Below are 25,697 nucleotides of genomic sequence, written 5' to 3'. Positions count from 1 at the left end.
ATGAGACATGATAAGCCACTACAAATATGGAAGATCTTTCTTTAACTGGTCGGTATCAGTATCTGGAGAGCGCACAATGAACGGTTAAAGATTTACAGATATAAGTTCAGCCGGTCGAGGGAAAAGCTTTACACTCCCTACTGGTGTGGTTCAATTTAAATTCTGATGCAAAGGGTTACCTTTTGACACTCGCTCTCCCACCACCCCCAATATCAATGTACTGTATGAAATGAAAGGCAAAGAATTCAAAGCAAGAGGGATCGCTGCTTTGGCCAATATGTTGCCAACCCCGCTATGGAATTCAGGGGCATTTAAAACCCAAGTTTTTCACACAACCACGCTTGTCAACGCAGCAGTTGAAGTATTTCCCAATTTTATCGCTTCCTCTCCTGAAGGCCGAATATAAGTTTCATGGGCACTGGCAGTCCTTGTCCATGTGCCCACTGTTTATGCAGACAGGGAGTATCTGCAAACTATTATACTGCAGGGGCATCACAGCCGAGCCCTATTCGTATCCTCACTGGATAGCGATTGGGAGTAGGAACGTGGCATAGGAGCAGGAGCAGGCCATTCAGCCCCTCCAGCCTCTTTCACCATTCAATTAGATCATGACTGAGCTGTATCTTATCTCCATTTACCTGCCCTGGTTTCGTAACCCTCACCCAACAAAAATCTATCAATCTCAGTTTTGAAATTTTCAATTGACCCCCAGCCTCAACAGCTTTTTGGGGGAGAGAGTTCCAGATTTCCACTCCCCTTTGTGTGAAGAAGTGCTTCCTGACATCACCCCTGAACGGCCGAGCTCTAATTTTAAGGTTATGCCCCCTTGTTCTGGACTCCCCCCACCAGAGGAAATAGTTTCTCTCTATCTACCCTATCAAATCCTTTAATCATCGTAAACACCTCAATTAGATCACCCCTTAATCTTCTATACTCGAGGGAATACAAGCCTAGTCTTTGCAGCCTGTCCTCATAAATTAACCTTTTTAGCCCCGATATCATTCTAGTGAATCTGCACTGCACCCCCTCCGAGGCAAATATATCTTTCCTGAGGTGCGACGCCCAGAACTGATTTTCCATCCCTGCCCCCCACCATCCCCATCCAAGCTCAAGAGGACATCAAGGCCAATTGCACAAGCCCCCAATGAGGTCAACTCACTCACCACAAACCTGGGTCCATTTGGCCACTAATGTATCAGAGAGACTAGACAACAAAAAAAGGCAATACATAGCTCCATGCTGTTTAATCCTTCCACCCTCCCTCCCTCCCCCTGGATTCTGTACATACTTTTTCTTTTCATCTTCGTTGGGTTTCTGCATGCCCCCGTACAGCTCATCAATATATATCTGGTACAGGCACTGCTCCTCAGCAACTGAAACACAAAAGAACAGAAGGTTAAAAAAAGGGAACGATCACTGGAAACCTGAAGTCAAAACAAAAATTACTGGGTCTGAAAGAGAGAAGACAGGCTACGGTTTCAGTTCTGACAAAGGGTCTCCCACTTGAAACATTAACCCACTGTTCCTCTTCCAGATGCTGGCAGACCTGCTGTGCATTTCCAGCATTTTCTTCTTATTTTACATAGCGATTAGCATTGAGACTGTTAACAGTGATGCTGCCAATGCAACTCAAGCAAAATTCATTTTTACCTTTTAAACAAAAAATAAGTTGATGTTCCAAGGCACTGCCCATGGATAGTCAGGACAAAGTGCAAAAAAGATTTACAAGGACAATACTAGAACTGAGGTTATAACTATCAGGAAAGAACAGGCTGGTGGTCCTTTCTTTAGAAAAGAGAAAGCTGAGAGGTGACCTGATAATTTTAAAGACCTCTAAGAAGGGGTTCGACAGGCTAGATGTAGAGAAGATGTTTCCACTTATGGGGGAGACCAAAATTAGGGACCATAAATATACGAAAGTCACTAATAAATCCAATAAGGAATTCAGGAGAACTCAGAGTGGAACTCACTACCACATGGAGTGGTTGAGGCGAATAGCAAAGATGCATTTATCAGGAAGCTAAATAAACACATGAGGGAGAAAGGAATAGAAGGACATGCTGATAGGGTGAGATGAAGTAGGGAGGGAGGAGGCTCGTGTGGAGCATAAACACCGGCACAGGCGGTGGGCCCGATGGTCTGCTTGTGCTGTAAATTCTATGTAAAGCAGATTTCCCTGATATTGTGGATATAGGTTGTGGGGGGGGGGGGTCTGCAGTTTAGGAAACTTCATCCAGTAGAAGCCTGCAGCTGCAGGTGTGACAGTTAGCTTTATAATGGGGAAACCCCATTGAGATGCTACCTAGAGGCGTGACAAAACGACGCTGTCCAAATAAGGAGTCCGCAACAGATAGCTAATTTTATATATTACAGCTAGATACTTCTGCCCCACCTGTTGGATAACAAAGATCCCAGGAGGCTAATCCAAAAGGGAAGGGAGGGGTTTAGCCACAGCGTTCTGGACAACAAAGTCCAAGAAGAAACCCTCTCAATATCCATTTTCTTTCAGGATCTTAAGACTGGCAATCTCGCTCATCTCACATGCCATGTCCCACTATTCACATAATTACGTTCCACACTCATGCCCCTGTCCTGGCTGTGGTACCGTTCTACGGGCACCGAGATCACTCCAATACCTTAGCCAAGTGGCCATTTCTCGTGAATCTAGACAGTGAAGATCAGCAGACTATGCAACAGTGGAAGGCATTAAGCCCAATCCTGTCTTTACCTGACATCCACAGATGTGCATATTCTAGCAAGAGTGTCACTGGAAAGTGATCAGAAGCTGGAACCCTGGCCGATTTGCCACCTCTCTCGCCCACGGATGAGGAGGCCAATCATTGCACCCCAGCTGGAATCCAGTAACGCAGCATGAAACAGGTGTGTTTAGATCCGTGTGGATTAGGACACCACCAGGTTGGGCATTTACCCATTGAACCATCACGACAGCTCCACTAATATAAATGTAGCTAGGTTCTACTGGTCAAGTTTCTGAGCAAACGGCATGGACACTTACTGCCTGCAAAATCGTTCTGAACCAGACCTCTGTATCGCTCGTAATTACACTTCCGTTCATCATTGTCATGTTCTGGAGAGCTGGATAAAAGAAAAAAATGCTCATCACAAGTTCTAAATGTTATCTTTTTAAAAATGGGAGAGTGTCTGTTCTTCAAAAGATCAAAATTGTATAATAGGCTTTATTTGGGTTTGCAACTCCCTGAACAAGTTTGTGTGAAGCTGTGACTGGGTTGTGTGAATTTTGCTTATTTCCACACTTGCAGTATACACTTAAATATTTACATCCTTAAGCTTGACTGCAAATTTCTACTTCAAAAGAATTAAGGCATCAGATGAAGCACTCAACTGCCCCCTCTATGAGATCATTCTTTACTATACAACACACTGATGAGAATTTTAGAAGATGAAACCACCTGAATTCATTGTGTTACGAACCTCAGCTTTGTTTAAAATATTAACAGCTTTTTATTTTTCAGTTGAAGAATATTCGTACCACCTAGCATTTCCCTAAATGTTGTGTTTCATATCCTGTTCAGCTGTAAATAAATATCAGTTGTTTTATCCTGTAAATTTTAGATGAGCAGTAGCTCTAGCAATGGAGTACTGGACTGCCACAGGGTACATGTGTGAATCCCAGGTCTCAAATGGCATTCAAATCTGCCAATCCGCATCATTCAGACCTTAGCAGGATGTTTATCCACAACAGCATAACTCTCAATTTTGACAAAAAACAGGAACTCTGCAATTACGCAGGGAGTAATCCTTATCCTGCTGAACAAATCGGAGGTGTATATACATCCACAGTGAATAATCCTTACCCTGAACAAGCAGCAGCTCCCTACGGGGCCCTCTTTACCGTCAGCAGAATGATTGTGGGTTACAATTTAATGGTCAAGAAGAATGGGAATATATCAAATTGGTGTTGGGGAAATGCACTGCAGGATACGGAGCCACACTTACTTATAATTTAGACTTAAAGTGGCATAACCTTTATTGCTTTGAAGTTGTTAATATTGCAATTCTACCACGGAAATGTACCTTTAGTACAAGACAGGCTGACTGGATGACAACCAGAACATATTCCCCAGGCTTTCCACTTTCCTTTCCACCTCTCCTGAACATGGACTCTTGCTGGGCTACTGTTCCATTGCAATCAGCAGTCCTCTATAATCCCACCCAAGTGGTCACTCTTCACTCAGACTGTGGGCATGTGCGGGCTAGTCAACAACAGGTGGCATCACAACCAAACTGGACCCTGTCATTGCTCGGTGTCCACATACACACCCGCACCACACTATACACACATTTTCTGGATGGAGTTACGGACAGCGATCAGGAGTGAGAGTCCTGGCTCATTTCTCTCCCCAATCCTCATTCCAAGAGATGGAGGCCAGCTTTGACACCCTAATTGTTGCCCTGCTTAGAGAAGCTAACTCAGCAGGGATTGATTCACCCATGGGACTTTCCTGATCTGTATGGCCGACTACACTACCACGCAGTGTGTTTACTCAGTAGGCCATCAGGGAGCCTGGTGACTACCTGGATTAAGTGTGCACTATGTAACTACAAACTATTCCTTTTAAAATGTAATTTTGCGTTATCCTCCAGTAATACACATCAAGCTCAGAAACCAATCCCTCAGTCTTTGGTGGCCATGGAGGTGGTATTAGGGTTCCCTGTCCTCCTGCCAATTAGGGGAGGTGAATTCTCTTTATTTCACAAATGAAGGGAAGAAGCACCCCCATCCCATAAGGATTACACACGTTGATACTCACAGAGCGCACAGAAAAGGCGGGGTGTACTCTGGAATGTAATCCAGATGTGCCCGAACATCGAATCGATCAATCATGTTGTTCGTATCACCCTGCCAGGGCATCCTAGGAGAATAGAAACCAGAATCATTCAGCAGTTCTGAGCGACAAAGGGGTGCACACAACACTGTGTACAGATAACACAAACAGGAATAATCTCTGGGGGAAGCAAAATTATTTTTAGTACTCACAGCCTGATTAGCAGGGATCTAGGTCCCTGTTCACACAGAACAGAAAAAAACTTCCCTTTTCCCTATAGTGTTATACAGCACTGTCGCTCCCCAACCCAAACCGCTCTCCTCCTCTCAAAGGTTCTAACTCTTGCTGGAAACTGGGCATCCTCCTTTATCTTGCCCAAGCGGCCGGTTTTCACGTATGAGCCTACAACGTCAGTGGAGTCGCAGTGAAGGTTGGGTGGGGAGGGGGCAAAACACTGCCGAGCCCAGTCCCCACCTTCATCCGGCATCCGCACGTGTGCTTTTCAACAGGCATCACTAGTGCTAAGAGTGGGATCCCTGGCTAATGTTCATCTCTGGCCCAGGGCTGCTGAGATCAACTATATGTTCCTACTATTGCCGTGGCTAAGAGCAGCACAGACCAGCGATCGAACCCGGGACCTTCTAGTCTGCCTGGCTCAGCTCATCACATGGGAGCATATTTAACCACTGAGCCACTAGAAGATCTGTCATACAGGACCACCCCACTCTGCCCCTAAAGAAATAGATCAACTGATAAATACCATACCGGGTTGGAGCGTACAGTGACTCATTATTTAGTCTATATATATTATAAATCATGTGTATGCACTCACTTTCTTTTGTCATTTATCGTCATGCTTTTGTGTCAATATTTAATGTTGAAATTGCCTGTGTAAATATTTAGAATGGAAATTCTGTATGTAAACAGTAGCCTGTAGCTATGTAGTTGCAGGTCTTAGCCAGTGGCTGCTGCTGAGGAGTGGGTTTCTGAAATCTCTCTCCAAACGCCGTTAACATCTTGTGCATATAAAAAAACATATTTGTCAACTTACTGTGGGCATTGCCATGAGCAATTTACTAGTCACACTTATCAAAATGGAACTGGAACATGTGGAGGAACAGAATAATTATTTGAAGCAGCCAGCGTGGGAGCCATACAATGCTATAATGATGTCCCACCTCCGTGACCAGATCCTAACCTGACCCAGCAACATGTACAAATCCTAGCACAGCCAGTATAGGAGCTCCATAATGCTGTAAAAATGTTCGATAACCGTACCCAAATCCCCAATTCAGAATAGCTAGTGCTGTGCAATTTGTCTATTCAGATTGTTGTGTACAGAAGACTGCATACCATGCATCACCCAGGAGAAGACATGCCAATCACTGAGCAGAAAGCAGCACCATCAATGCAGCACAAGGCGACATCCCAGCTCATAGCAACCCCCCACCAGACAGAAGTCTAATGGAGGGGGCATAACCGGGAAAGGGAAAAAGAATAGATTGACAGGTGTCAGATTATAGCAAACAAGCCGGTCAGACACATTATTACTCACATATTGAGGGGACTCTCCGCAGCCAGTGCCACAGCTGAATCCAGGTGGATTTTACATGCTCGACCATGCACCTGCAGGAACTGTGCTGGATCTTTTTTCTGAAAATCAAAGATTGCAGAACACTTTAGAAAACAAAAACTTAAACCAAACTTTGAAAAATGAATTTTCAAAACTTTATTACATTAACTGACCCTAACGTTACAAAAACTTAAATCAAAACAGTGAATATTACAACATAATGTGAAAAACTCACAATCTTTTCATAGTACTCCCTGCGCCGCTCCGCGCGCTTCTTGTAATCCACCATCATCCCGCGCAGTTTGCGCTCATGCTTCCGAGCTTCGTGCCACATTCTGGATTCTTATTGAGACACAAACTACACAAAACCGCAAGTCTGAAAAGAAAGGGAAGCAATTACAGTTCTACATCATCCCTCTCGCCTCTGAGTCAGAAGGTCATGGGTGCAAGTCCCACTCCAGAGACTTGAGCGTGAAATCTAGGCTGACATTCCCAGTGCAGTACTGAGGGAGTGCTGCATTGTTGGCGATGCCTTCTTTCAGATGAGACGTTAAATCGAGGCCCCGTCTGCCCTCTCAGGTGGACGTAAAAGATCCCATGGCACTATTTCGAAGAGCAGGGGAGTTATCCCCGGTGTCCTGGCCAATATTTTTCCCTCAACCAACATCACTAGAACAGATTATCTGGTCATTATCACATTGCTGTTTGTGGGAGCTTGCTGTGCGCAAATTGGCTGCCGCATTTCCTACATTACAACAGTGATTATACTTCAAAAATATTTCATTGGCTGTAATGCGCTTTGGGACATCTTGAGGTCTTGAAAAGCGCTGTATAAATGCACGTCTTTCTTTCTTTTAGCTTTCAACAACAACTTGCATTTATATCGCACCCTGGCACAGATGCAAAAGGAAGTAGGGTTGGAAGTGGATAGGAGGCTGTGACTATGGGAGTAAAGCAACTGCGGGAGATGGCATGAATACGGGTAGGAGTTTATATGGTGAGAGGGGTTTAGGCAGGACAGTGAATTCAAAAGGGGAGAGGGCAAAGGGAGCTGAGATAGAGTTTGAAATCACCAAGGACGAGGTTACGTTTAGCGTAGAAAAACATCCCAGGGCGTTTCACTGAGGCGTGAAGAAAATGGACACAGTGCCAAAGAAGAGATTAGAAGGGGTGGGTTTTAAGGAGAGTCTTGAAAGGAAAACAGGGTGACGGCGAGCCTGAGGGATATAGGGAACAGATTCCAGAGAGTGGGACTTAAGCCATTGAAAGACACGGCAGGGAAGGCAGAGGGGTACACAAAAGGCTGGAGAGTGGGGCGGGAAATGTTTAATCACAATAAAAACATTAGTTACTCACTTCTCCCGTGCCCAGCGCGCTGAGCAGCTCTTCAAAGAAGGTGAAAAGGCAAATAGTGGGCAGTGGCATTTGACCTGAAGATAGACAGCATCAGGTGACAGGTATCAGTATGGAACAAACTTGCATCCTCAGGTCTCAAAGAGCTTCAGAGCCAATGAAGTACTTTTAGTTCTACTTCTAACAGCATTTTACAGAAGTAAATCATTTCAGTGTAAAATTTCGCCCAGAGTCCAGTCTCTTCCCCCCCCCCATCAGTTAAATGGAAGCAATTTTAAAATGTTCCCAGGCCCAGTGGCTCGTCCCCGCCCCTCTCCCAGGCCCCAGAGGGAGATTTACCCCATTGCCCAATGTCCGCCTCCAGGCCCAGTGGCCATTCCCTGCCCCTCCTCCCCCCCAAACCCAGGCTCTGTGAGGCCCACTCCCGGCTCCCAGCCTCGGCCCGCTGCCCCACCGCCACGGCTTTCATTTCCCAACTGCTCTCACTCTGCTCGGTACGGCTCTCGCCCCAGCTGCCGTTCCCCGCCTATTTCACAGCTCTTTTTTTTTTACCTGAAGCACCACCAGCCGCACTTCACGCCGCCATCTTCCCCCCCCCTCCCCTTTCTGGCTCCTTAGAAAAAAACTTCCCCCCGGCAACTTCCGCCCCGCTCAACGCTTCCCACGATCACTTCCGCCCCGCTCCAAGTACTCCACCAAAACAATCCGCCGGCTATTTGCTGCAACCACACGATTCCCCACCAAACATAAGTTCCGCGGGGTGCTGCACTGCACTAACAGTGTGTTTATAAAAATAAAGCACACCCTTCTTATGAAAAGGGCCTGAACACAAAAAAAAATTGATGAATGATTAAAAAAAACAGTGGGTTTGTGGGAAAGTATTGGCCTTCTTGGAGGATGTAAGCAGGACCTACTTGAGGTCAAGGGGGTTCCAACACGACACATGGAAATGCAGAACAAAATCGACCCTCTTTCGCCAGCTTGAGTCAATAATGGAACATTGATGGGGTAGACTTGTCACTGAGGGCAAAGGATTCTTCCACACTTGGCTTCAAGTATGGTTGTTTTGAATAGTGCCATGGGATCTTTTACGCTCACCTGAAAGGGCAGATGGGACGTTGGTTTAACATCTCATCCAAAAGCTGGCACCTCCAACAGTGCGGCACTCCCTCAGCACTGCACTAAAGTGTCAGCCTAGATTATGTGCTCGTCCATGGAGTGGGGCTTGAATCCCGAACTTTCTGACAAGGGTGCTACCTACAGGTGGGTATAAATTTTTAAAAAATCATTCTCGGGATATGGGGCTTCGCTGGCATGGCCGGCATTTATTGCCCATCCCAAAGTGCCCTTGAGAAGGTGGTGGTGGGCCGCCTTCTTGAACCACTGCAGTCCATGTGGTGAAGGTACTTCCACAATGCAGTGACATAGTGGGTTCCAGGATTGTGACTCAACGACGATGAAGGAACAGCGATGCATGTCCAAGTCAGAATGGTGTGTGACTTGGTTGGAACGTGGAGGTGTTCCCATTCACCTGCTGCCCTTGTCCTGCTAGGTCGCAGGTTTGGGAGGTGCTGCCGAAGAAGCCTTTGCGAGTTGTTGCAGCGCATCCTGTAGATAGTACACACTGCAGCCATGGTGTGTCGGTGGTAGAGAGAGCAGATGATTATGCCAGTAGATGAGGTGTTGATCAAGTGAACTGCTTTGTCCTGGATGGTGTCAAGTATGTTCAGTGTTGTTACAGCTGCACCCATCCAGGCAAGTGGACGGTATTCTATCACACTCCTGATGTGCCCTGTAGGTAGTGGAGAGCCTTTGGGGAATCGGGGTGAGCCAATCGCTACAGGATACCCAACCTCTGACCTGCTCTAGTACGCTCATCATTTATGTGGCTGGTCTAGTTGAGTTTTTGGGCAATAGTGAGCTCTAGGATGTTGATGGTGGGGGATTCGGTGATGGTAATGCCATTGAGTGTCATGGGGAGGTGGTTAAGCTTTCTCTTGTTGGAGATGGTCACTGCTTGGCACTTACGTGGTAGGAATATTTCTTGCCAGTTATCAGCCCAAGCATGGGAGTTGTCCAGGTCTTCCTGCATGTGGGCGTGGTCTGCTTCATTATCTGAAGAATTGAAAATGGAACTGAACACTGTGCAATCATCAGCGACCAGCTCCACTTCTGACCGACCGATGAAGTGAGGTCATTGATATGTCAGCTGAAGATAGTTGGGCCTAGGACGCTGCCTTAAGGAACTGATAAAGCAATGTCCTGAGGCTGAGGTGATTGGCCTGCAACAACCACAACCATCTTCCTTTGTGTCAGGTATGACTCCAGCTACTGGATAGTCTTCCCCCCCCCCGATCCCCTTTGAACTCAGTTTAACGAGGGCTCCTTGGTACCACTCTCGATCGAATGCTGCCTTGATGTAAAGGGCAGTGACTCTCTCCTCACCTCTGGAATTCAGCTTTTGTATCTCGTGTCAATGTTAGATTTTGTTCCCTTTCTGTTTCCAGCACATCATTCCGTGTGGATCTTACCCAACATTTGAGGGATTCTAGAGGAGACGGTCGTAAACAGGCTGCAATCCGAGGGTCCCTGTGGATCTTGGATCTAGGGCTGTATTTAATTGGCTTTACCTTCCTTCCTGTTTTCCTTCTGTATCCGAGTGTGTAGCTTGTTATTTTGCCATGGAATGTCAAGAGTCACATCGGAGAAAAAGTTTCTAAAATACAAAAATAAAATCTTTATTAAAAACAGATTAAAGCAACAAAAAAGTAACAAATGTGAATAAGAAAGGTAACAATTTTCACTCATTTGTGAGCTGAATAATGCCACAGAGCTCCATTCAGTCCCAGGGCTCCCTCATTGATAGTGTCAAACTCTGTATAGAATCATAGAAGTTTACAACATGGAAACAGGCCCTTCGGCCCAACATGTCCATGTCGCCCAGTATATACCACTAAGCTAGTCCCAGTTGCCTGCACTTGGCCCATATCCCTCTATACCCATCTTACCCATGTAACTGTCCAAATGCTTTTTAAAAGACAAAATTGTACCCGCCTCTACTACTGCCTCTGGCAGCTCGTTCCAGACACTCACCACCCTTTGAGTGAAAAAATTGCCCCTCTGGACCCTTTTGTATCTCTCCCCTCTATGCCCCCTCGTTATAGACTCCCCTACCTTTGGGAAAAGATTTTGACTATCTACCTTATCTATGCCCCTCATTATTTTATAGACTTCTATAAGATCACCCCTAAACCTCCTACTCTCCAGGGAAAAAAGTCTCAGTCTATCCAACCTCTCCCTATAAGTCAAACCATCAAGTCCCGGTAGCATCCTAGTAAATCTTTTCTGCACTCTTTCTAGTTTAATAATATCCTTTCTATAATAGGGTGACCAGAACTGTACACAGTATTCCAAGTGTGGCCTCCCTATAGTTCTATAGGGATTGGTACCCTAATAAACCTTGAAAGGAAGGTTTAACAAAGGGCACCAAACAACAACTTATATTTATATTGCACCTTTAATGAAAAACATTCCAAAGCACTTCACAAAGGCATAACCATAACAAAATGGACGGCAAGCCAGATAGGAGGGATTAGGAGGGGTGACCAAAAGCTTGGTCAAAGTGATGGGTTTTAATGAGGGTTTAAAGGAGGAGAGGGATGTGAAGAGGCGGAGGGGCATGGAACCAAGGCTGCTGAAAGCGCATTTGCCAATGGTGGGGTGAAGGGGAGGGAATGCACAAAAGGCCAGAGGCGGAGGAATGGAGAGTTCTGGGAGTGTTGTGGGGCTGGAAGGCGTTACAGAGGGAGGGAGGGAGGGAGGGAGGGGTGAGGCCACAAACAGATTTAAACACAAGAATGAGAATTTTAGATCTGAGGCATTGGGGGCTGGGCTCGCAGCGGAAACGGGCAGCAGACTTTTAGATGAGTTGACGTTTACGGAGGACGGAGGATGGGAGGCTGACCAGTAAAGCATTGGAATAGTTGAGTCTGGAGGTAACTAACAGCATGTAGGAGGGTTTCAGTAGCAGGAGGGCTGAGGCAGGGGCAGAGGTGGATGATGTTAGAGGGGCGGAGGTAGGCGGTCTTTGTGACGGAGAGGACATGGGTCAGAAACTCCACTCGGGGTTGAATATGATGCCAAAGTTGCAAATAGTCTGGGAAAGAGGAAAGGGCCAAAGACAGACCCTTGGGGGACTCCAGAGGTAAATGTAAGGGTGGGAAGAGAAGCCATTGCTAGAGATGCTTTGACAACGGAGGAGGATGGTGTGGTCGACCGTGTCAAAGGCTGCAGGGAGGTCGAGGAAAATCAGGGAGATGAACCTTTAACTCCTTCGCCTTAATTGCTCATCAGAGAATCATCTGCAAATTCACTGTCCCCATCGAGGGTAAGTGTTTGATGCCTTAATTTGGCACACTGAACTGCCTTATATCAACCAGTTCGGATTATAATAACATTTACACTACCATTCCCCCTATTAGGAATGCATTAGCTACTGAGTGAATGAATTAACCTCTTCTTGACAAATCATCAACAAAGTCACACCATAAAGTCAAGAACTAATGTTTATTAACACCTTATTATCACAATTAGCATTTAAATGTTAAAGCTGCAAATTATTTAGTAGATATAGTCAACAAATGGAATTAAAGGTAGTTCATCTATGGCTCAGTAATTCAGCATGAACCGCCTGCTGAATTTAAGTGGATATTAAGATTGATATAAATTGGTGAGATTGGTTTATGGTTAGACACCTTATATCGCTAATCAGTTAGCAGCCTTAGATAGAAAATCTATTGGCTATATTAGAAGACTATTTAATTCAACTTATTGCTAATATGCTCGCAGCTTTCGTGATGATTCAAAAAACTCAAGACCTTGTCCTTCTATGTTGACGTAGTAGTAGAGCTGGTCGCTTCACCTTCCTCTGGGATGATGGCATCAGCCTCCTGAGACATCAGAGTGATGTAATGGAGACTCTGTTCCTGGGTAGACCCACCTTATGTGCCTGTAGCTGTATTTGGACCAGCTGGCTTAAATCTTTCTTCCCTTAGCCTCAGGGAAACGTCTCGTACATCTAAATGATACACTTGTCTGCCTGTATTTGGCATGATGTGGAGATGCCGGTGATGGACTGGGGTGGACAAATGTAAGGAATCTTACAACACCAGGTTATAGTCCAACAAATTTATTTTAAAATCACAAGCTTTCGGAGATTATCTCCTTCGTCAGATGAATGAATCTGACGAAGGAGATAATCTCCGAAAGCTTGTGATTTTAAAATAAATTTGTTGGACTATAACCTGGTGTTGTAAGATTCCTTACATTTTTATTTGGCAGGTAAGTCTCCCCTAACTTCGTACCCTCTCTCTCCTGGCCTTTAAATCAATGAGAGATAACTTTGCCTGGAGATGCACTTTGTGCCCTGTTTACACACACAAATGCATATAACTGTACAGAGAACTCCAACACAATAACACTTAATCTTAAAGTTTTAATTTTTAATGTAATTCATTTTAATTTTTAATCAACAATGTGTCAAAAACCATCTTATAAACCTCTGATTCTCAAATACACCTCCTCAGTGTTATCTTTAATCAGTCTGAGTGACACGTGTACTACAAGAGCTCATCCCTTAGGTGTTAATTAGCAGCCACATTAGGGAATCGTGAGCTCAGGTTAAACAGTGGGATTAAAAAAAACAGACGTGACATGGCGGCTTCATTCCCATAACTTCTCAGCCTTCTTTTAAACAAAGAAACTACACAAATTCAGATAAAAACTGATATATTTGTAGTCTTCTAACGCTATCTCTGAGCTGCGACCTTGACAGCTTAGGTCTGCTTCGTGCGAGTGAAGCTTTGTCTCATCATTCTTTTTAGCATTAGCTCGTTCGGTTTCTCAAAGTTCAGCTTATCTGCTCAAACCCCACTTTGAGGACGTATTTAAGAAGCACTTTTGGGTCATTTTCACTACAAGACGACCTCAGCTACAATCTCATTTGGTGTATCTACCATCTGTGCCACTCCACAGCCCGTCACTGTTGCAGAAGTCCAAGTCAGACAACGCTGGGTTTTTCCATCACTAAGGGTTGCCAACCCTCCAGGATTGGCCTGGAGTCTCCAGGAATTGAAGATTAATCTCCAGCTGTGAGCAAACCCAACAGAAAAATCATAGGGGCATTAAAAAAAATTGTTTTTTTTCTTTTTTTAAAAACATTTATTAATTATGAAAATATTGACGATGGGAAAAAAGGCCGTTTGACTGACAGTCAAGAATCATCCAATTGGGTAATGGTCTGTTCGCTTTCCAAATGGCTGTGGGAAAGCAGGACACAGTGAGGATGGACGTGTTGGGCGACCAATGGCGGGAGTGTGGGGGCAGGGCACTTGGAGGCATGGGGTCATGTGATAAAACTTCTGGGATTACAGAGTTGGCAACCCTACCCAGCATAGAAAGGCAGGCATTGCATCTAACAGCCAGGTATCAATGCACTTGCTCTAAACAGTGAGCAATGAGCTGACGTGACAGGCTGCACGTGATTTAATAAATTGCTGCAACATACAACCAAGCAGCCATACAAGACACTATGTATTTTAATTTTATGGGGAGAGGGGAAGGAAATTTTTTCAGATTGCTCAGTTGATAAACACAATATCCAATATGGTACTACATCATACAGACCACAGGCCAGGAAGGTTCCCAGGTTAGATCCATGGTCTGTGCAGAGTGAGATCTCATCCAGGCAGTCGGTTGTTAATCCAGCAATCCCCGCTGAAAGTGTGGATGCTGGGCAGGGAAAGAATTGAGTTCATCTGTGATGTCCTCCCTAAAAAAGAACTTGCGCTGATTTAGCACCTCTCATGGCCACGGGACATCCCAAACTATTTCACAGCCGATGAGTTACATGGTTGGATAGCTGACACTGTCGAGGCTCACACAAAAATGGAGACTTGAATGAGCAGCACCTTGTGATACTGCACCCAGACATGAGTCAATGCCTTCAGGAGGGGAAGAATTGGCAGGAAGAGGAAAGATTATTTTTGATTGTGGAAAAAGAAAATCAAGTTGTCTCTTATTAGGTGCCAAGCTGTCCAAATATGACAGCAAATCAAATTATTGCAATGGGACAATTTAAAGAACATCCTTTTCTTGTACAGGGGTCAGTCAGTTTACTATGTTTCCAGATGGCGATGAGTGGACAAAAGAGAAAACTACAAAACGACTAGGTATAATTTAAGAAATCTTTTATTTTTTAATTATTAACCAAGATTCTGAATAAACCCAAAGATTCTGTAAAACTCACATAATTGCATTAGGTTCATCTCAGAGCCTGGAAAGGCTCGGTGGAAGAACGTCCACTTCAACAGAATCAATAGATTAATCAAGTAGTTTGTACAAGTGCAGGTACTCGAGGAGGCATCAACATTCATTAATCATGGGCAGACGCATGCTCCACCACCCGTAGGTACAATGACAAAAGACAACACCGACTTGGGGCAGAATCTGAACTTTAAAAGCTTCCACTATTGGAGATAAAGGGATTGGACACTTCTTGTAAAGAACACCAAACACAGAATGACAGATTCCAGGAATTAATAAAAACAAAAACGAGAGCATTGCTATACAACGGCAAACATCCACTACTCGGCATTAGTCAGTCACCTGGTCAGAAAGGTCAACAGAAAAACATGGCAATGGCCAGTGTGAACTGTAGTCAGTCTTAATAGTCAGTGAAGGTAAACAATAATCACAGCAAACAGGCTGCTGCTTTGGTCCTATGTGCCAGCAAAATAGTTAGGGAAATTTATGTTGTGCAAGGCTAAATTGGAAGGGATTGGGGAGTTCCAGAAAACTGTAGGAAAGGAAGAAAACGAGATATGGAAGAAAATTAGACAGATAGAGACACACACTTGCATAGGGGAGAGGGGAAGGGAGACAGACAGAGTGACACACACAGTGTGGAAAACCCAGATAAGCTAGAAACATGAACACAAGTGATTACATTATAATAATTTTGTAAAAATGCAAGACATTATTTTAGTTATTATTAGGCTCCTACAAACACAATTTCCCCAAGTGCTTTCAGACCTCTAGTGTTTGAGCTGGGAAGTGTAGTGAAAGTAAACATGACCCATTCTCCCTCCCTCCACTGACCATTTGATCCTGGGTCCTTTTACTTTGTAACGGTGTATTACTGTAGCAAGTCAATCTAGAACAGAATACTTCAAAAATGGATGAGAATTCGATGGGCTGTGGCTGTTATAAACCATTTACAAATCTCTCATTTTTCCACCCCAACAATTGCTTTGAAAACAACTGCATGACTAACAAAGGAATATGGGTTGCTCTGCTTTCACATGTCAAAGACCCCAGAATTAAACGCACAGTGAGTGCAATTGCGAAAGAGTGCCATTTGCCTAAAAACAGTGATTAATCTATAGTACTGGCTGTTGGAACTGCAAGGGAAAAGGCAACTGGGCATGGACGTAAAATAAATTAACAAATAATTCTACGTGAAATGCTTGAACAGTCTGCTGTGCATTACATAGAAATTTAACCTGTTGAAGTTGGATGTTTTCCCCAGCATGGTTCCCGGCCCCACTATGACACCAGATGTTGCAGTTGTGCAGCAGCAAACTAACGAGCGGCATCGCCACCATGTCGCTGAGGAACGGAAATGTCATGCGCTCGATGGCGAGGCGAGAATTCACACAGTGCGGATTTTTCTTCCACTCTTAAGGAAAGCGTCACCAGAGATTCAAACACAACAGTATTTCAGGCAGCAATTCGAAAACATCAGGAACCAGATCAAGAGGAATCTTATCAGCCAGGGCACCCCACTCCTGGTCTCTGTTTCATGACTCCTGCTGGAAAGCACGCACGTGTGAACACCATTATCAGATTCAGCTGTGGTGCTTCACAAGGTAAAGCAGCCCACTGAGATTCAGTGTCGAGTCTCACACAAGGGGGAGTGTCTACCAGAGCAAGAGAGTGGAGGGCTGTCAGCACCTCGTGAAACGGTACTGTGCCAGGAGCCGGCACCTCGTGAAACGGTACTGTGCCAGGAGCCAGCACCTCGTGAAACGGTACTGTGCCAAGACTCAGCACCTCGTGAAACGGTACTGTGCCAAGAGCCGGCTCCTCGTGAAACGGTACTGTGCCAGGAGCCAGCACCTCACACCCACTCTGCCAGGAGCCGGCACCTCGTGAAACGGTACTGTGCCAGGAGCCAGCACCTCACACCCACTCTGCCAAGAGCCGGCACCTCGTGAAACGGTACTGTGCCAGGAGCCGGCACCTCGTGAAACGGTACTGTGCCAGGAGCCAGCACCTCGTGAAACGGTACTGTGCCAGGAGCCAGCACCTCGTGAAACGGTACTGTGCCAGGAGCCGGCACCTCGTGAAACGGTACTGTGCCAGGAGCCGGCACCTCGTGAAACGGTACTGTGCCAGGAGCCGGCACCTCGTGAGACGGGACTGTGCCAGGAGCCGGCACCTCGTGAGACGGTACTGTGCCAGGAGCCGGCACCTCGTGAAACGGTACTGTGCCAGGAGCCGGCACCTCGTGAAACGGTACTGTGCCAGGAGCCGGCACCTCGTGAAACGGTACTGTGCCAGGAGCCGGCACCTCGTGAAACGGGACTGTGCCAGGAGCCGGCACCTCGTGAGACGGTACTGTGCCAGGAGCCAGCTCCTCGTGAGACGGTACTGTGCCAGGAGCCAGCACCTCGTGAAACGGTACTGTGCCAGGAGCCAGCTCCTCGTGAAACGGTACTGTGCCAGGAGCCAGCTCCTCGTGAAACGGTACTGTGCCAGGAGTCAGCTCCTCGTGAAACGGTACTGTGCCAGGAGTCAGCTCCTCGTGAAACGATACTGTGCCAGGAGTCGGCACCTCGTGAAACGGTACTGTGCCAGGAGCCGGCACCTCGTGAAACGGTACTGTGCCAGGAGCCGGCACCTCGTGAAACGGTACTGTGCCAGGAGCCGGCTCCTCGTGAAACGGTACTGTGCCAGGAGTCAGCTCCTCGTGAAACGGTACTGTGCCAGGAGTCAGCTCCTCGTGAAACGGTACTGTGCCAGGAGTCAGCTCCTCGTGAAACGGTACTGTGCCAGGAGTCAGCACCTGTGGTGGGGGGGGGGGGGGGGGGGGAAGACAGAAAAAGAGCAAATCAACCAATGGACATCAGCCCAGCAGGGAAAGCATTTTAGCCTGTTTTCTAACCAGTTTTAACCTCAGTATCGTCAACTCATCTCCTGCTCCTCCGCTTCCCTCAAAGTCCAGAGCTGGAAGAATCTCTGAGGGAACTATTGGTCCAGGACAAGTGGGAATTCTAAGTAATTACCAGTTCTCTTGCTTTGTGAAAATTATTTTAACTGTGGAGTCAATGCACCCTGATTGACATTTGTACCCGTCTATATACAGGAAGAATCCTGTTCCCAGATCACCAATACTTTCCTACATCTTTTTACAACATTCCAAGAAGCTTCCATCCATTTTCAACGAGTGCTGCCAGAAGTAGGTCCCGTACGGAAATCACTGACGTCACATGAGGTCATTTTAATTGGTAACAAGAGTGGATTGCGATCCATCTCCTGCTGGTGTTGGTACAAGACAAAAAAGAAATTAAACACAAACCGTTGTGGGGTCAGGAACATAAGGACGCAGTCGGTGTTGGCTTTTGCTCAGTGTACTGTACTGGGTTGTTTGTTGGAAAGGGGGCAGCAACCAGCTCTGCTTGGAACCTGCTGGGAGCAGAGTCACATCTGATGCACTCCACGTACTGGGAGGGCCATCCTCTACCATCAGTAATTCTTACATGGTATAACAGTCATTTAAAAGCAGTATCATCAGAAATCACCAATTGTCATGCTGAGAACAATCATTCTCTTCCCTCCTCCCACCCCCAGAAAAAGTTATCATTGTTCTAGTAGAAAATCTTTGTTATTCTCACTCATGCCCCTTCTTGTCTTGATCGTTCGCGATTACTGTGATTTCTGATCATACAACTACTGTGCGATTTACAAATTTCGATATATTAGTGTCCCACATCACCATCACATCCCTTCCCATTCATTTCAGTGGTGCTGATCGAAAACAGGGCTGGAGGTACACACTCTGCTTACAGCTTTGTGTCTCTCTCCTATAGAAACAAACAGCTGGTGCCAGTCAGTCCCAAAGATTGAAAAAAAAATCATTAACAGCCAGCAAACAGCACCACAATCTGTTTTTAATCCCTAGTTTCTTCCCCCCCCCATTGCCAAAGGTTCCGACTCTTGCTGGCATCCAGCTCTATATGATAAATGCCTCCCCTCTGGTCATTCTTTGTGTGTGAGCCTGGCTGAACGTCGGCAGGGTATGCCAGAGCAGGGAAGGGCAGCACCCAACCTTGTCCTCACCCAGCATACACTTCTCGCCTCTGGATGGTCATCAAGAACAGGAACCCTAGCTGATTTTTCTGCTCCCTAGCCCAGGGTGCTGACACCAATTGTAACTCCTTCACTGCTGGCCCGCCTGAGATCAGGTAACTCAACGCAGGCCAGCGATGGAACCAGTGATCCTCCTGATCTGGTCCGGCTCGGTGGTAAACTCATTTAGCCAGTGAGCCTCCCGAGGGCCTCAGGATGAATTTTTAAAATTTTGTTACTGATGTGGATCCAAACAGATCATCCGAATCCTAACAGCACAGTCACAGAATAAACTAGCTTCTCTTCCCCCCCGACCCCCGTCCCAAAATATTGCTTCTGTTAAAACTAACAGCTGCTTGGTTCACTTAAAAAACAAGCAAACTCTCTCCCCTAGAACAGTGCCGTATCATAAACATCTACATCATTTACATCCACAGCATTGGGAACAGGTCGGTCCCCAAATCAAGCAGGATTTACAAAAATGATCAGGAAGGTCATAACCCATCTACAGACAGGTGTAAATAAACAGACACCTAGGAGAGTCCTAGACTGTATTCCATTTACATATTATGTCTAGGGTTGGAACCGTTGTACGGTTTTCAATTGGGCTGACCAGAAATTTCTAAAATGTAAACCAGACACAAAGTCTGTTGCTGTAAAATAAGTCCATTTGTTTTTCTACGTATCCCACGAGGCGGTGGCGTTAGCTCTTGGGATTTTCAATTCATTCTCATTAGCAGCAAAGCAAACCTCAGACTTTAAGCCACGACCCCACTGATTTTCCCCCCCGCCCTACTTCAGGCGTGGATCCCAAGTGCCTCAGTCGTCCTCAAGAGCTGGTTTTGTATTGTGTGTGTGTATATTCTTGTTTGGGGTCTTGAACAATCGGACTTTGGGAACCAGCAACCAATATAAACTGCTTCATCTGCAAGAGAAGGCAAGAGCGTCCAAGTACTGTGGACAATTCCTCTTGGATCTTTTAAAAAAAAAACCCCACTGAAATGAAAAGGAATCACGGTCCGGGCTCCAACTGTCTGATGTCAGTCGCCAGGACGTGCATCCAAAGCACCTATCCCCCCTCCCCCACCCCCCCCAACCCCCCTCCCCTCCCCTCTCCCCAGCCCGCATTGGCAGCGGGTGGCCTCGACCAACATCTCTAGGTCAGCCAAGCTATTCCTCAAGTGTACCAGAGTTGTCACAATAAACAGAAACCGCAAAAAAAACCCCACACAATTATTACCACAACAAACTCCCAACAGGAGAAAACATCAGGAAACGAAAGTAGATTCGATCAGACATGAAGAAGCCCAGCGTCACTAGTTAACACACATCTCTATACATAGTGTTATACTATAATCAGATCCTCTGCACCTCAGGGTTTGAAAATTACAGAGTCAATTTATACATATCCTACTGTAACTTGCATGCAAGTACCTGTCGATGCACTGCCCCAAAACATTTATTGCACTTTTAAAAAGAACCTTGGATTCTAGCACGCAGCCTGTCAGGGCCAATGCCATCCTCCTGTTCAATTTGGATTAGTTTTATGTTTTCTCTGAAGCAACTTGTGGAGCAAAACCACCCCCCCCCCCCCCCCCCCCCCCACAAAACAGGTTTTATACATAATCTTTTAGAAAACGAGGATGTACTTGCATACTTTAAGCTCTCCCTCTCCTCTCCCCACTTCTATCCTCTCGCAGTCCTTCACAACTGCAACCTTTAAAGCACTGGTCACAGCTGTGGGCAGCTCAAAGGGGGTCACGTGCCAGTTCGTACCATTGGTGGCACATCACAATCGCTGTAGTCTTCAAGACAGTCAGTTTGCACATTTTTGTTTTGTGATTTCGCATAATCCTGCATCACGTGTTTCAGTTTGAGAAGCATTTGTGATCGACGACCGAGCCAACATTTATCCAAATGTAACATCTGAGGACAGCAACAACTTGTATTTCCATTCCTTGTGTTTCTTAGATAGGCCTCAAAAAAAAATGACGATTTCTGGGGTGACCATTGCAGTTGGACCATGCACTGGTGCCTGAGAATGTTTTGTTGGCCATTGCTAGCCAGTCAGGGGAACCAACCAGCACAGGAATCTTAATACATCAACAACTTAAACTTTCAGAGGTGGACACAGTTTGGGAATGTACCGAATGTCTGTTCCGGGGGTAAGGAGTCAGAAAACGATAGTCTTTTCCCCAAATAAACTCTACTCATCTGAGCTGCAACTGAGGTTAAGATGCACGGACACAACAGATACTTACACAGCATGCTGGCATTGCCTTCTCAAAGTTACAAGCAAGCCAATCCCCATTTCAGAGTAACAGGTGGCTCAGGCACACACACGCACACATCATAAGTTTGGGTGATGTCAGAAACCACAAGAGCAAAAGCTTGAATGAATTAATGCTGAATGGAACTCAGACAGCCTATATTGAAACCTTGAATGCACATTTTCTTTGTGTAATGAGTTATAAAACAAAAAATTACCCCATTTGTGTTCCAGCACAGTTCCAATCTTTCTGTTATTACTAATCTTTCCTTACTGTCGCTTTTATGGCTATGAAGCTCCCCCCTGTGTAAGGGAGTGTAATACAGAGAGACAGTGCGAGTGAAAACACATCTATCTGCTCACTGAGGTAGAATTGGGAATAAATGTCCCACTCCTGACCCAGTCTAGTCCCCGTGGAACCTAACAGTCCATCTGCAATTCTTTGCGCAGTCTGCCGGTCCCAGACAGGGAGACAAGATACATTTCGACCGCTGTAGATTTTCAATGTTTGAAAGTTTGCTTTCCGGGAGTAATCGATTCAAAGAAAATGTTGACATTTGAATTAATTATGAACACCCTAAAATTAATTCTGTGGTAATATGATGGGATGACTCCAATTTACAGTGAAAGCTGGGTAAGATCGCCTCGGTTTATAGCGAAAAACTTCAAACGGTCTTCTTGTATCCCCCACTCATCCTGTGCAATAGGGGGAGCAAAACATCAAGACCACGTATTGCTTTAGTTCAGTTACCCTGTCCCACCGAGGCAATCTGCCCAGGCTTCACAGGGAGGTTTTGATGCTGAAGGGAGATGGATGAAGTTCCATGAAGTGTGACTCCACATCCAGATGGCGCATCAGGAAACATCAAAGCAAGCAGTTCCTTCCCGGTTTCTCTCTCAGCCGTATCTAAAATCAGAAAACAAGTCCTTTTCCTTTTTCCTCCTCCCAATAACGATTATCCTTAGCGGGTGGTTTTTATTTAGGGGTTGGAAAGAGGAGAGTCAGAGAAAGGAATGTAAACCAGTATGGACAGGCAGGGAATACTTAAGATAAATTGCTAAATAGAGATTCAAGGATCAGCACTGACCCTAGGTTGGACTATTACACTCACTGGACAGGCAGGTAACTGCAGTGCAGTAATGCATATATAAATACATTATTATATTCTTCTTGTGGTGTGCTTTATTCCCCTCTTTGAGAATCGAGGGATTGCACACTGCAAATTAAAAAGCAAAAAGTACTGGAAATCTGAAATTAAAAACAAGAAAATGTTGGAAATAAAAGGAAGGTCAGTCAACATCTGTACTGATTGACTGATGAAAGGTACGTACCTGAAATTCATAACTGGTCTTTTTTTTAAAAACAGATGCCGACTGACCTCCTGTGTTTGTCCAGCATTTTCTGTTTTTATTTCGCTACATGCCAAGTTTGATCGATTCTGAATAAATTACATTGACATGAATAATTAGATAGAGAACTAAGGGAACGTGGAGTCTCTCTCCACACTGTTCCTATAGCAGTGCAGGATGCCACGTGAGGGGCTTGTGGTAGGAAGGGAACTATTAAAATGCTTAGGCTCTGAGCAGTCACCGGTGCACATGAAGTGGTTTTCAGCATTGCTCAGAACCTCTACTTAAAACATGGCGCAGATCAGGAAAACAGAGCGTAGCAGAAGGGTGAGCCACAAAGAACCTGACCCGTAGAACGAGCCCATTTCTTGGGTGCAATTTTAGTCTCATTTGCTGCCGTCTGCATTTATAGGTTATTTCTGCTGAGAAGGACTCAGATTACTATTTTCATGCTGCCTTGCAAATTAAGTTGTGGAAAACAAAAGTAACAATTGGTGCCTTGGTGGTAGGAGGTGTGGGCAAGGAAAAGATATTGCATATCGTTAAATATCACTGCGCATTTCTGGCAATCTTAAAAGGAATCATTATAAAAGTGGTGTTTATCATTGTCAACCTCCCTTCCCCTCAAAGATTAACAAGTGTGATGCAGAAACCCTGAGGGAATGGTCTACTTTTACCAAATGGTTGGGAAGATGACTAGTGTCACTGACCAAACCTAGTAGCGTTCAGCTAGTTAAATTAGTGTTAATCTCCAGCTGCCTGCGGGTTGATGAGGTCATTAATACCTGCCTGCAGCTAAGTGACTTTAGGGGGCTTCTGACATCTCTCCCAGTAGATACAACCCTTAGTGTGATCTCAGCCAACTCAAACCTCCATTAAAATTAAAGCATTCAAACTTCAACTCCTCAAGCAACCTCCCACACAGCCGCTCTTTAAAACATTAAACGGACATCAATAAACATCACAACTAAAATAAATAACATCTAATCTAAAGGAAAACCTCACTGGTGAACTAGAACAGAAATAGTACCAGGGCTTAAATTTACCATTGTTGTTTTTCTCCCCCCCCCCCCCCCCCCCCCCTCCCAGTGCAAATCCGCTCACTGTCAGGAGAAATCAGGTCACAGTGAGGACCAACAGTCAGGATGGAGGGGGGCTGGTCCCTTGAATATTGGTCCTGCCCTTTGCTAGTGGATGAAATCACGAGTGAAAACGGTAAGAGGGAAGGGAAATAGACTTGCAGTTTACTAGTTAGTAAGAATTAATCCAAGCCCGGTCATGATGTACACACATTCTCAGGGTGGAAGACCACAGCGCGACTAGCACTTTCCTTGTTTCGTTTAGATTCCAGACACAGGCTCAGTGACCCAGGCGCATCTCTTCTGTCAGGTGGTCTCCGCCCTAGTGAGGAGGAACCACCCCCTCGGACAGGGTCCAACAGCAATCTAACTTTCTCTTTGTGGCGCTTTTTTGGTTCACACCCCAATCAAAAACAGGTCACAGAAACCCTTTCCCTGGAGGCGAGATGGAATGGAACACAGTGACAGGGTGATGAGTGACATGGTTCTACTGTAGACAGTCCAACGGCCCCTGCTCTGATTTGAGAGAGACAGCGAGGAGAGGGCAAGAGAGAAAATACTTTTTTTTGTTGTTGTTGTTGAGGGGGGAAAAAGCCACACAGGCATCTTGAAGGACAGCCTCAGTACATCCAGCAGGACCCGAAAGACACTGCAGAAGAACAAAATTAAGTAATTAAGTTAATTCTGATTTAATGTCAAGGGCAGATAGGCAAGTGTCAATAACTGCAACAAGGGATGAGAAACTATTGTTCGGAGGAGAGAATTAAGATACTGGGATGTTGGAATAGAGAAGGCCAAGAGGAGATTTAATGGAGGACTTTAAAATTATGACGGGTTTTGATGGGGTGAACAGAGAAAGAGTATTTCCTCTGGTTGGGAAGTCAGTGACAAGTGGTCATCAATTTAAAATTCTCACAGAGTGAGGAAAGAGTTTAGGAGAAATTTCTATCTGTACAGGATTGCTGGAACATGGAATTCTTTGCCATAGGGAGCAGTTGAGGCAGAGACTTCTGCACCCTTTAAGGGAAGAGTAGCTAAACAATTAAAGCTGAGGAGGATGCAGGAATATGGGGTGACAAGTAGGGCAGTGGATTGCTCTAGTAAAGAGCTAGCACAGACCACATGGGTCGAATGACCACCTTCTGTGCTGTAAACTTCTATGATTCTAAGTGCCCCAAAGGCTGTGGGTGCATTCCATCACCTTGTGTGATACTGAGTCATACAGATCAGAAGGTCCAGATTATATCCCTGATCTGTGTCACGTTATCTCTCAACTGGGTCAGCAGTTTGGGCTAAAATTGGCTACACCACCCTGCTCCTGATCACTATTCAGTGACTCCTTTTCGAAGCACGTGTATGGACAGCAGGTGTTCCACATCCAACGGCCTAGGTGGGGATGTGAGGAATGACCCTCAGGTGAGGTATCAGAGAGCGGCTGGTACCCACAGACCCATGCCCCAGTGTGAGTTGGGGAGAAATAAACCAACACAGAAATGTTGGAGTGACACCAAGACCGTGTTCCCTCAGTGACGTTAGTGGGTTTTCAGTGGTTTCACCTCTTTTGCTGGTTTGTTCAGTATTTACCAGAGGAGGAATAAGGGAAGTGATAAGGGAAATGTGCCACGAGTACTGGCAGATGCAAAAAGCATTATTTACAACAAAAAGTAATCCCCACAAATGAACGTTTTGCATAACCGGCCTTCTGCTGCCGTTCACTGTGGGTGGACTGAACAAACCACAGCTGTGCATTCATACCCATCTACAGCCTGATGCTTACCCCATTGCACAGGCTGATCTTCTGACACCGCAGAGCTAACAGGCTCAGTACCATACCCATCACTCTGGTCGGTCAAGCC

At 45.6% G+C, this 25,697-nt stretch overlaps 2 protein-coding genes across 6 annotated transcripts in view; both read right to left on the bottom strand.

Moving 5' to 3' along the window:
* clasrp (CLK4-associating serine/arginine rich protein) overlaps window positions 1-8,345 on the bottom strand; it is a 44,121-nt gene extending 35,776 nt beyond the window's left edge. For 3 of the 4 annotated variants that reach the window (XR_010958789.1, XM_067974895.1, XM_067974897.1), the window contains exons 1-6: window positions 8,287-8,343; window positions 6,617-6,757; window positions 6,364-6,461; window positions 4,794-4,895; window positions 3,017-3,096; window positions 1,289-1,373 (exon numbers count right to left, since the gene is read on the bottom strand). Coding sequence is in view for 3 of the 4 variants with exons in the window: in XM_067974895.1 (XP_067830996.1) it covers window positions 1,289-1,373; window positions 3,017-3,096; window positions 4,794-4,895; window positions 6,364-6,461; window positions 6,617-6,715 (464 nt within the window). In the remaining variant the exon portion in view is untranslated. Of the gene's footprint in view, window positions 1-1,288; window positions 1,374-3,016; window positions 3,097-4,793; window positions 4,896-6,363; window positions 6,462-6,616; window positions 6,758-7,737; window positions 7,812-8,286 lie in introns of all 4 variants that reach the window. The other variant, XM_067974896.1, reaches the window with a different exon arrangement.
* A 6,619-nt stretch (window positions 8,346-14,964) lies between these two features.
* LOC137305937 (protein phosphatase 1 regulatory subunit 37-like) overlaps window positions 14,965-25,697 on the bottom strand; it is a 42,984-nt gene continuing 32,251 nt past the window's right edge. Inside the window, exons 13-14 of one of the 2 annotated variants that reach the window (XR_010958788.1) lie at window positions 17,069-24,490; window positions 14,965-16,973 (exon numbers count right to left, since the gene is read on the bottom strand). The gene's annotated coding sequence lies outside the window, so the exon portion shown is untranslated. Of the gene's footprint in view, window positions 24,491-25,697 lie in introns of both variants that reach the window. The other variant, XM_067974894.1, reaches the window with a different exon arrangement.

The sequence above is a fragment of the Heptranchias perlo genome, chromosome 41, assembly GCF_035084215.1.
Source record: "Heptranchias perlo isolate sHepPer1 chromosome 41, sHepPer1.hap1, whole genome shotgun sequence".
Taxonomy (NCBI): Eukaryota; Metazoa; Chordata; class Chondrichthyes; order Hexanchiformes; family Hexanchidae; genus Heptranchias; species Heptranchias perlo.
Note: the sequence above shows the minus strand (reverse complement) of the source record. Positions and strands in the feature narration are given on the sequence as shown.